The 11,420-nt window shown below is 37.4% G+C and overlaps 3 protein-coding genes across 3 annotated transcripts; 1 reads left to right on the top strand and 2 right to left on the bottom strand.

Annotated features, from left to right (window-relative positions):
* Positions 1–782: 782 nt before the first annotated feature.
* Positions 783–1,404, top strand: LOC131001398 (chaperone protein dnaJ 20, chloroplastic-like). The gene has a single exon (XM_057927781.1). It carries the CDS (start codon positions 789–791, stop codon positions 1,173–1,175), a length of 387 nt encoding a protein of 128 aa, XP_057783764.1. The 5' UTR covers positions 783–788; the 3' UTR covers positions 1,176–1,404.
* A 1,645-nt stretch (positions 1,405–3,049) lies between these two features.
* LOC131001397 (protein NEN4-like) lies at positions 3,050–4,497 on the bottom strand. The gene is made up of 6 exons (XM_057927780.1): positions 4,034–4,497; positions 3,920–3,966; positions 3,775–3,838; positions 3,562–3,642; positions 3,374–3,487; positions 3,050–3,290 (listed from the first exon to the last, which is right to left on the bottom strand). The coding sequence occupies exons 1-6, from the start codon at positions 4,469–4,471 to the stop codon at positions 3,222–3,224; spliced, it is 813 nt and encodes a 270-aa protein (XP_057783763.1). The 5' UTR covers positions 4,472–4,497; the 3' UTR covers positions 3,050–3,221.
* Positions 4,498–7,623: 3,126 nt separating this feature from the next.
* On the bottom strand, positions 7,624–11,155 carry LOC131001395 (bifunctional aspartate aminotransferase and glutamate/aspartate-prephenate aminotransferase-like). The gene is made up of 10 exons (XM_057927778.1): positions 10,740–11,155; positions 9,889–10,126; positions 9,692–9,785; positions 9,515–9,618; positions 8,995–9,243; positions 8,756–8,869; positions 8,562–8,645; positions 8,284–8,454; positions 8,048–8,161; positions 7,624–7,921 (listed from the first exon to the last, which is right to left on the bottom strand). The coding sequence occupies exons 1-10, from the start codon at positions 10,874–10,876 to the stop codon at positions 7,781–7,783; spliced, it is 1,446 nt and encodes a 481-aa protein (XP_057783761.1). The 5' UTR covers positions 10,877–11,155; the 3' UTR covers positions 7,624–7,780.
* Between the last annotated feature and the right edge of the window lie 265 nt (positions 11,156–11,420).

Raw genomic sequence — 11,420 nt, 5'->3', positions numbered from 1 at the left:
ATATATATATATGGTTAATTATATATGAATTAATAATCTTTCAACAAATTTTCATTTTACACACAAATTTTAAATTTTATATTAACATTACTCAATTATTAATTTTTTTTTTCTCATTTAGCATATTCGCTCATTTTTCAACATTATGACAAGGCATAAATATACTCGTGTGACATAAATATGACCGCGTGGAAAAACATAACCAATGTCTTATTATATAGTGGGATGGAAACGATGTCGCGTTTCAGGCACAAAATTTGACCGAAAAATGAACGAATGAAAAAAAAATTGGGTAATTTTTTATTACAAATTTTAAATTTATGTACAAAATAAAAAATTATTAATTAAAAATTTATAATAATTTATATACAAAATTAATCTTGTAAAAAATTGTCCCCAAATGACATTATATTAAGTACCATTATCCTCTTTCTCTCCCTCTCTCTTCATTTTTTTTTTGGTGCCGCCGTGAAATTCTTGTTGTCTATTATACAAGAAAATAGGGCATATATGCAGGCCAAATTAAACAAATGCCAATTTAAATGAAGCAATACATTAACTTAACAGAAATAACGCCAAATATCTGGCGCACCGCGTTGAAACTTTCACTGTTCACACCTCATCTCCTTTCAAAAGTTTCTAAATTAAACCTTTATTCTCTCACTCACGCACGCACGCCCTTAGGAAAACATTTGTTTTTATGAATTTCCAAAGATATGTGTGTTAACTATAAATAGGTACCCAAACACACTCACAATTTTTATACTCTTGTTAAAATGGAGGCGTCCATGAGCATGAGCAAGAGCAACCACAAGTTATTACAGAAACGCAACCTAGCCTCCAAAAACCCTAGAAAGAAAGCCATAATTTCATGCATGCCGCCGAAAATGAACTTGTACCGACTTCTCTCTCTCTCATCGCCAAATGTAGGGTTCGATGAGATCAAGAGAGCCTACAGATCCATGGCTCTTCTCTACCACCCTGATGTCTGCACAAACCCTCAATCCACGCCTCGATTCATCGAGATACGCCACGCCTACGACACCCTCTCCGACCCCAAATCGCGCCAAATCTACGACCTTCAACTCGACGGATCCAGAAAGCTGTGGGAGAGGCAGCTCCATGGCCTCAGGGAAAGGTGTGATCAAAGAATTAAGACAAGGAGATTCATGTGAATTTATCAATTATGGCACCTCTCCAATCTTTGCTGCTCTATATATCGTGTTTCACTTTCATTTATTAATTATCATGGCAACTTTATTTATTTATTAATTGCTAGTATAGCAAGATTTTTAGCTATATGTATGTTGAGTTCAATGCTTATTTACTTTATGGATTGGTATAAAATTATTAATCCTAAATGTTGACAAGCATGAGTTCAAAAATCTTTATTTCACTTTATTATACGGATGAACTTTCTCCTAGACTATATAGTTAACTACAAATTTTGTACTCCTCCCGTCCCACGAATCTTGACACTTTTTTTCTTTTTGGGCCGTCCCACGAATTTTGACACATTTCCAAATAAGGTAATAATTATTACATGCTCTCCTACTTTATCATCACTTTTATACTTTATTAACTACACACTTAAAACATTAATCTACAACTCCTTAATTCCGGTGCCGAAACCAAACGTGCCAAGATTCGTGGGACGGATAATGACTATTTACATTGACCAGGGAAAGATCGAAATAAGTGATATATATTTTATTGACGATTTGCACAGAGTATGCATCATGCAGAAATGAATTACGATAACTACAATCTTGGTTGTGTAAATGTAATTAGCAGGGATTAGTTAAAGCATCGAATTTTCTTTTGGCAGAAATATATTACTACTAATTAGAGGGTGGAAATTGGGCAGATTTATTGACTTACAAAGACCTATGAATGCCAAAAACTTCAGAATTTTCAAGTGTAGTAATTAGGCTTGGGCATAATAATATATTTTCAGTTTCTGAGGTCCAATAATTAAGCTCGAAACTTGTTAAATCCAACGATTAAATCAACATAATTAATTTTATACCAATATATTTAAATAATACTATAATAAATAAAAATCCCTCAAGACGTAGTATTTATCAAACTTTAGGCTTGTGAAATACAATTGAAGCCAGAATTCAACTAATTTTAAAAAAGATTATTCCGACCCCAAAAACATAAGTAATATGGCAGTCTAAATTATTTAACCGATTGATAAATGATAAACTAGGCTCGAACTATTCATTATAAACCCTAGCATGCATAATAATTTGATCTAATATGAATTCGTTAGCATTCTATTCTCCTACTAATTACTGTTATCAGATATCTCATCCATCTTCTTATATATGTCAACTCATGCCTTGTAACATAGTATTAAAGTTTTTTATAATTTGGACACCAAGATTAGGGTCAAAATGGCTTTTGATAGCATAGATGTTACGTTGTCCAAATTAAATATAATACTACATATACTCCTACGGTACGTTCTACATTGAATAATGAAAACAAATAACATCGCCAGTTTTATTGATTATAAAATAATTAAAATAAATAACATTAATTTATCTACTTATTTGATTCCTCTCTCTCGCTCTCCATATATACTAGCTAGTTAGCTAGGTAGGTAGGTCTAGCTACCCTATCAGAAAAAGATGTGTTTCAATTTGCCATACACATTGAAGAAAGGAAAGTTGATAATAATTAGGAAATGGAACGAAGAGGAGAAAGAAGATATGGGGCTACTGGTGAAGGAGATTGAGAAATGGAACAAGATCAATACAGATTCTAAGCCCACCACTAAGCCAGATATTGCCAAATGAGTACTATCTCTTCCATGCCTGTTTAATTTCTCAACTTTAATTATTATCACTTATGTTATGTCATGTGTCATAATAAGTTGCGAGAATCTACGTATTTGATATACATATATATGATTGAGAATCTGAGATATACGTCCTGATATCACAAAATTTGAGGAATATAACATGTAAATTCTTGCGACACAAACTGTATTTCGTATTTCATTTCATTAGTACGTACATGCTTGATGTGTAAGAATATATGAAAAGAATGTTAGATGAGGTGGATTTATTCATTGCAATATCCAATATGTTTGAGATTGTACATATACACAAGAATCAATGAATCATGGGAAAAGAAGTAGCAATACAGTCAGAAATCATCCTGATTCTTCTATCTATTAATTGAAAAAATGATTGTGTGTTCTTGATGTATCATCTAATCAACGACTGCGAATGCTTCAACAGATTGCTGCATATTACATTTTTCACTCTAGCTGTCATCTGTCACATACATGTAAATCAAACTGTCAAAAATGTGACAAATTTCGTTAATTAATTATACTGTAATAAATAATTCCACCAACCTTTCCAAGACTTTGTCTAGCATATGGAACAGCCCTTTGATGCACTGCAGAAGTCGATGGAGGCGATTTTCTACTTGCTTTTTCCGTATTCAAAGTAGTTGGGCTACAAGATTGCTGCAAAATTTACATTTTAATTTAGTCTTGTTTCATGTGATGTGTTGCATTGGTGAAGTAAAATAAGAACCTACCAATAAGGTTTTGCTTCTTGTTGTGACATTGGGGCTGCTCTGGCATTTCCAATTCAATGCACTTGGAGGAAGGCTCGATTCCTAAAACCAAACATATATATATATACATATATATATATATGTGTGTGTGTGTGTGTGTGTGTCACAACTCAAGTTAGTTATCTCATATATATAGATAGCACGAGACGAGATCCTCTCTTCTAAAATAATTACCAGAAATAAGACTGTCGCGCAATGCTTCAACACCTCCAAATTCATCCTAACATCATCCAAGCTCCTAAACGTCAAACCAAGATAATAAATGTCACAAAAATAAAATAACATAAAATAATAGTAACAGAAAGTATAATATATATACCTGTGCTTCTGCTGTCCAAGACCGAAATAATCAGCCAACGTCGCCATCTTCAAAACAAAAATAAACATCAAAATAATCGAAAAACATAGACAAAAACAAATTAAATAAACCAACCTTCATATTTCCGGCTCTTGTTCCAAATTTCTGTCTCAAAACTCCCAAAGAATCAATGATTCCAGCAGGTGCAGGTGCAGGTTTATTAATATCAGCAAACATTTCTTTGATCCTAACACAATCAAATCTCTGAATATTATGCCCCGCCCATATCCTCCCATCAAGAATCTTGAATATCTCGTCGGCCACCTCCGCGAACGGCGGGGCCGCGGCCGCAGCCTGCCGCGTGATCCCGTCGGGGCGGGCGGTCTTGGCCCCCACGGCCGACAGATCGCCCGGCCTGATGAGGGTGCAGTAGCTCTCCAGCTCCACCAGCTTGCGAGGGCACACCACGATGGCGCCGAACTCCTTCACCCAGAATCTTTGCCCGGATTTCTGCGGCACCGTCGTTTCTAAATCAAAGAACACCATCTCTGCGCTTGTCTTCGGAGCTGCCATTTCTTTTTTGTTTGTTTTTGTTTTGGAGGGTTTTTAAATGAAGGGTTTTGCATGAAGGAATATTCTTTGAGGTTGATTGTCTTGTAATTCAAGTTAGTTTTGATTAAGGTTTTTGGAGAAAGTTGTCCTTAGCTTCTTCTTGAGGACCTAAGTTTCCTGTTTGGAACAAACATGGCTTTTCAAATTACATTAATGTTATTTGAATTTTTTTTGCATCAGAAAATTCTGTAATATTAATTGAAATTTGCTATATATTGTAGATGTGTGGGAGATAATATTGTTGATATATAAGATAATAAAAAAATAGGAGAAATAATATTTGGATTAGGGAATGTAAGAAATTGAAAAAGTTAGTTAAAATGGGAAGTTGATTCATAGTGTTATTCCCTGTTGAGTTGGCTAAACGAAAATGTACACGAAATACCATTACTACAGAGGTGGGGCTCTCATGCAGACGTGGCATTCAAGTACAAGTTAACTCTTCTTTGACTTGTCAAATTGGGTAACCTTTATTATACTTGTAAACTTCTAATTTTGGATTGGGCACTGCCATTTGCTACCTAGGATTTACGAGTTATGACCAATTCCAATATTTTTTAACATAGGGTTAAGTATCAATTTGGCGCATAACGTAAAGGCCCTTGTAGCTATTAACACCCTATTGGCAGGGGTGTGTCAACTAAGCCCCTGAAGTACCTAATTTTTGCCAATTAACTCCTCCGACTTAACGGACGGTTAACACCGTTAACTATTTTATTTATTTTATTTTTTTTATTTTATTGGTGGTGGGACTAGGGATGGCAATCTACCCGCGGGTAACGGATATCTGCGAAAACCCGAACCTATTAGGGTGGGTTTGAGAGGCATTAATTTGATATCAATGGATAGTTTCGTGGTTACAATTCACTATCCATTTAGTTCGTGGGTATGGGTTTAGATAATTACTATCCATACCCGCGAAACCCGATTACCCGTGAAAAATACCCGTCAATTACCCATCATATATTCGTGAAATACCCAAAAAATATATTTAAAATATGAGCTTTAGATTTACATATTAGATATGGGCCACCATATTTTAGAATTAAAATATATTAAAACTATGTTATTTGTGTTGATTTTTTTTTATATATTAAATTTGTTATAAATTTATATTTAAATTCTGTTTCGTGGGTGGTGGATAGCCGCCGAATAGCGGGTTCGCGGATACCCAACGGGTAGCGGATACCTGCGGGTGGCGGGTTTGGATACCATTTGATATCCATGGATAGTTTCGTGGTTAAAAACCACTATCCATTTAGTTCGTGGGTATGGGTATGGATAGTCACTATCCGTACCCGTCGTACCCGATTGCCATCCCTAGGTGGGACCCACACCATCTTCTTCACCAAGCTCGCCGGAAACACACCGGAAACCTAATCCACCCCTTCCCCGAAACTCCGGCGTCGCAGCGGCGACAAGTTCACATCTTTCTCTCTCACGTCTATCTCTCTCTCACGCTCTGCTCTCTCTCGTCTATCTCATCTCTCACGCTCAACTCTCTCTCTCGGCCTATTCCCTCTCTTGCACAAAGGCAGCAGCCGCCACCTTCCACCGCCGCCGTCGCTCCTCGCCACCACCACCAGTTGCCGTTCCTCCACGGCGTAAAAGCGGCAGCATCAACAGAGTAACAACAGCAGCAACAACTCGACAGCAACTCCAGCAGCAGTCGGCAGCCGCGCGCAGCTTGGCCGTGCCGCCATCGTGCTCTGCCGCACCACCACCGCGAAGCCACCACTCTCCCACCTTTTTCAGCCCTGAGCGCCACCTTCGATCTTCCATAGCAACGAAAGGAGTAGTAGCAAAGCGGCTGAGCCTCCTCAACGCGCCGCCTTGCGGAGCTCGCCACCAGAGCTCCACCGGCCACCGTCGTCGCCGCCACGCCGGAGTTTCGGGGAAGGGGTGGATTAGGTTTTCGACGTGTTTCCGGCGAGCTTGGTGAAGAAGATGGTGTGGGTCCCACCACCAATAAAATAAAAAAAATTAAAAAATTAAAATAGTTAACGATGTTAACCGTCCGTTAAGTCGGAGGGGTTAATTGGCGGAAATTAGGAACTTCAGGGGTTTAGTTGACACACCCCTGCCCATAGGGTGTTAATAGCTACATGTGCCTCTACGTTAGGGGCCAAATTGATACTTAATCCTTTAATATATATATCTAGAACGAATTCAAATGTTTATAAGGCTATAATAACCTTTTTTTTCTCCCGTCGATAAGGTTATTAATAAATTTCTATAGATACTAGTTGATGCCAAGGGCCGGCTGAAACCTCCCAACTATTTTATATCTACCATATTAAACTCTAAATTATATTCGCTTTATAAAAAATATTTTATATAAAAAATATTTTTAAACTCTAATTATATTTATATCGAAGAACCATTTTTAGCCATTCGCAAAGAACTTATGAATGCATTTTCTTGTTCGATGAATACATCATTTGAGTTCGAAATTAGGCTAATCAGACTCAAAATTTGTTAAAAAAAATTGACTAATATATTTCTGTTAACAATATTATATTTGTAACAAACAAATACACGCATCAATAAGTGATTTTTTAACATCGACTTACATATAAAACTTTTAGAGATATAAAAAACACACAAAAATGATTAACATTTTCTAATTTTTACATCTAAACATTTTATGTTGAGTATTGAATTAAAAAAACACTCATTGAAGTGAAATGATGAGTATAACAACATTTCACAAATTTTTGAAAAAATAATTTAATTATACTAATTTTCAGAAGTAAAGTGATAGAGTTGAAAATCAATTAACGAGTAAAATTTATATAATCAAGTGAACACATTGTTTTCGAGTCATCCCTATAAAGTTCAGGCCAACCCTATCGGGTGTCAGACTATTCGATTACAAGCTATTCGTGATGTAATTTTATCGGGTTAATTTTTTTAGCCTTAATCAGGATTATTGATTTAATCTGGTCAATCCACGGGTTTCGAGTTGAATTGGCATCCTACATTAATAAAAACAAATAAATATGTACTTTGAAATTAAATAGGTAAACATTTAACAGAGAGCACTTTCTATATAAAACTCTTCCTTTCAATAAACCAATTAACATGTTCTTCCGAGCATGGCACTTTCAAAATTCAACAAATATAACTGAATTATTTATTTTTTAAGAATCCAGTATGAAATGTGATTCACTACTCCAATGCAAGTACAGATCTCTTGAAATAGAATCCAACAACTAAAGTTACAACAAATTAGAAACTTCACATCCTTGAACATATGCTGCAGCCACCCTAGACGGGGACAGCGGGCTTGAGGGCAACGAGCGCGTTCTTGATCCTCTCCACGGCCGCCTCAAGAGTTGGCAGAGACTCAGCATATGAGATGCGGATGCAGGTGTCGTCTCCGAAAGCATCCCCGGGAACAAGGGCAACCTACAAGTAAGTAATACTCAGCAACCAAGAACAAGACCACCCAAGTAATACTCAGCAACCCTAAATATGTTGTGTGTGTGTGTGTGTTTTTAATTTTTTTTATTCAAGAAAGGGGTGGAGTCTTACATGAGCCTTGTCGAGCAAATATCGGCAGAGGGCCTCCGAACCATTGATGACACCGAAGCCATCAACCTTTGAGCCATAGTAAGAGCTGAAATCGAGGAAAAGATAGAAAGCTCCCTGCAAAAAGATGAAAAGAAGGTCGGAGATGAGAAGGACCCGAGAAATACTGGTTGCCCATCTCTTCACCCACACCACACATCCAAGAGTTGCCACGGTGAAAAAATAAATTAAGCTGTTACCTGAGGCTCTGAAATTTGGACTCCACCCAATTCTCCGAAGCTCTTGACCAGAGCATCTCTTCTCTCACGGAATGCTTTGACCATATTCGCGACTGCTTCCCCGCCAGCATAACCCAATCCTAGAGCAGCAACACCGGCCTTTTGAGATATACTGCTGGCACCTGAAGTTGACTGTAATAAAGAATTTCACATTTTTTTAGTGAAATTCGTCAAATATAACCGTCAAACTTACTTCTATGATCTATATCTGCCTGGTAGGTGAGAGAAATGCATCGCACCTGACTTTGGATCTTCCCACATGCAGAAACGAAGTGCTTTGGACCAGCAAGATACCCGAGTCTCCAACCGGTCATGGCGAACGCCTGAGAAGATGGCAATTTAGTCATGTTAGAACATCAGCATTCTTTGAGATAAAAGATAGCCTACAAAGGTGAGAAAGAAGGAAAAGTATGCCATTCTTCGGGGAATTTACCTTTGAAAAGCCATTGACAGTCAAAGTTCTATCCCACATGCCTGGCAAAGATGCAAAGCTTGTATGACTTGCTGGGGCATAAATGATATGTTCATAGATTTCATCGGATATAACCTGAAACGGTAAAACTTACGAAAGTGAGAGAGAGTGTGACAATAGAACTAAATATTAGTAATCTTTACTGCAGCCCAATTGGAGAGAGAGAGAGAGAGAGAGAGAGAGAGAGAGAGAGAACTTACAAGAAGCCTGGGATGCTTTGCTACAATCTCAGCAATCTGTTCAAGCAGTTTACGGGGGTAAACAGACCCTGTCGGGTTGGATGGGGAGCAAAGAATCAACAGCCTCGACTTCTCAGTCAATGTGGACTCTAGAACCTTTGGATCTAGAAGGAAATTTTCAGATATGCTCGTAGGAAGAATTACAGGGGTAGCGTCGGCCAACCTTGCCATCTCTGGGTAGCTCACCCAAAATGGAGCTGGAATAATCACCTGCAGAGATGGGTGCATAAGGCATATTAGAAAACAAAATTAATTTCATTTACAGTTTCTTCTTTGATAAAGCCTATACTCCGAATAAGCACAATAAAAGCTCAAAAAAACTTTCGGACTTGGGCAGAAAACGATTCACCAACTTGCTATTAAGTGTAAAAAAGCAGGCATCATTGGCAACATATAAATCCACTATCGAAATAACAGTAATTCAGTTTTTAGAGTTGAATGCAAGAAGCCAATCTCGTGTTTTAGAAAGATAAAGATTTACCTCGTCTCCAGGGGAACATACTGCAAGAACTGCCTGAAGAATACACTGTTTTGCACCATTGCTCACCAAAATCTGATCGGGTGTGTAGGATATTCCATTCTCCTCTGTTGTCGAAGAAATAAAGATTTATGCTACAGACACAAGAATGATACACAAAAAAAATTGTCACGTGAATACCTTTAAGCTTGTGACAAATAGCTGTGCGGAGCTCCAATGTGCCTGCATTAGGAGTATACCTAGTGAACCCTTCACGAATTGCATTAATCCCAGCCTAAATTTGTGAAAATGGACGACGAGCAAGATAACACAATCAAAATCATTTTACAGTTTTCCCAATTGACATGAATTGGATTACTGAGCAATTTAGATATTACCTCAGCAATTGGAATTGGAGTGTCGAAATCCGGTTCTCCTGCTGCTAGTCGAATAACGGGGACACCGGCTTGTACAAGTGCAGTTGCCTGGTCTGTGATAGCCATCGTCTTTGAAGGCTTCAAGGAGTTAACTCTAGGGCTCAACGAGATATCAACCTGCATCGTGTCCGAGTTTATCTCTGCTCTCACCGATGCACTAAATCCTTGAGGATGCAGTTGCCTTGTTGTAGATAGCGATCTACACAAAATATATGGATGGAAATCAGAATCAAAGCTACACTGAACTACAATAACTAGACTGGAAATAGATAGAACTAAGCAAAACAACCAATTCCAATTCAAGATTGTGGCAACAGAGCTCATAACATAACAAAGTTTCAGCCGAAAACTTCTTCCCAGTCCAAATGTATGACAGAATCGCAACTCTCAATTAGCTCAGGCATCAATATATATTGGATTAAAGAGAAAATATTACACTGAATTTTGTATAACTGTAACATTTATTGGCAACTTAAACCAGCATTGAAACATGAAACTGCAGACAATCTTAAGCATTCGGAACAAGACATACTCGAAGATCACTAAGAAGGTCGAATTCCATTCAAAAATCACCCATTAAAACTAATCAACAAGGCATATCCAAAAGATCACAGAAGAAACCTAATTCGAAACAAGACATTCAAACATCACCCGAAGAAACTGAACAGATTCTAGAACAAGAGTAAATTCTCATATCTAGAGTCAATTTGAATGGACGAAGCTCGGAGCAATGAAATTCAAGGGGAGAACAAAGGAGCCCATCAGTAAAAACAAACAAACAGAAAAGAAAAGGAAAAAATTAAGTAGCTTACTTGAGGGAGAATGTCTGCAGTTGGGATGAGAAAGAAAGTGAATTGGAAGTGAGTGCAACATTTGCGAGAGATTTAGGCTGAGGCTGGTTCCCAATTCTTGATGTGGGCTGAATAGAAAAAGAGGCAGCTGCCGGCATGTTTTTTTAACCAGAAAAGATTCGTGGGCAAGAGCTAATAAATGATGACAATGGAGAACAGTCGGGTAAAATAGAGACGCTACTACATGGGTTGGTGGGAATACAGAGTAGGTGTGTGTGGAATCGGTAGGAAGGTATGAAAGTAAAATACTCAGGGGAGAGTTGGTGGATCTCTCCTTCTGCACCAATTTTTTAATCTTGTTATTTTCAATTCAAAATAGAGACGGGTCTTTTTTCTTTTTCAAACTTTCAACATAATTAAAGCCAGGAATGGTTGTTTGGATATCCACAAGTTTATGAGAGAGTTTAAAGGTTTAACTCTATAATTTCGGTTTAATCATTTTCGCTATTTCTTCACGTGTATTGATAAGAGTGGACGTTGTTTCTCCCTCACTTTCTCACCTTACTTTATTCGTAATTTCATCTTGTACAGCGAATTCTCTTTTGTGATTCACAAATATATACAGTTAAATCTTTTTACGTGAAGGCATCCACAAGTTTTTTTTATACAAGATACATGTTATACCATAAAATAAAATATATA

This window comes from Salvia miltiorrhiza, chromosome 8 (genome assembly GCF_028751815.1).
Source record: "Salvia miltiorrhiza cultivar Shanhuang (shh) chromosome 8, IMPLAD_Smil_shh, whole genome shotgun sequence".
NCBI classification, from domain to species: domain Eukaryota; kingdom Viridiplantae; phylum Streptophyta; class Magnoliopsida; order Lamiales; family Lamiaceae; genus Salvia; species Salvia miltiorrhiza.
This window is presented reverse-complemented; position numbering and strand designations above follow the sequence as displayed.

Coding starts and splice junctions, on each gene's coding strand:
- LOC131001398 (XM_057927781.1), top strand. CDS start 789: ATGAGCATGAGCAAGAGCAACCACAAGTTATTACAGAAACGCAACCTA.
- LOC131001397 (XM_057927780.1), bottom strand. CDS start 4,471: ATGGCAGCTCCGAAGACAAGCGCAGAGATGGTGTTCTTTGATTTAGAA. Junction 3,839..3,919: donor CTTGGACAGCAGAAGCACAG/GTATATATATTA, acceptor TTTGACGTTTAG/GAGCTTGGATGATGTTAGGA. Junction 3,488..3,561: donor CAAGAAGCAAAACCTTATTG/GTAGGTTCTTAT, acceptor TAAATTTTGCAG/CAATCTTGTAGCCCAACTAC.
- LOC131001395 (XM_057927778.1), bottom strand. CDS start 10,876: ATGCCGGCAGCTGCCTCTTTTTCTATTCAGCCCACATCAAGAATTGGG. Junction 9,786..9,888: donor CTCCAATTCCAATTGCTGAG/GTAATATCTAAA, acceptor TCACAAATTTAG/GCTGGGATTAATGCAATTCG. Junction 8,455..8,561: donor GTGGGAAGATCCAAAGTCAG/GTGCGATGCATT, acceptor TCTTTATTACAG/TCAACTTCAGGTGCCAGCAG.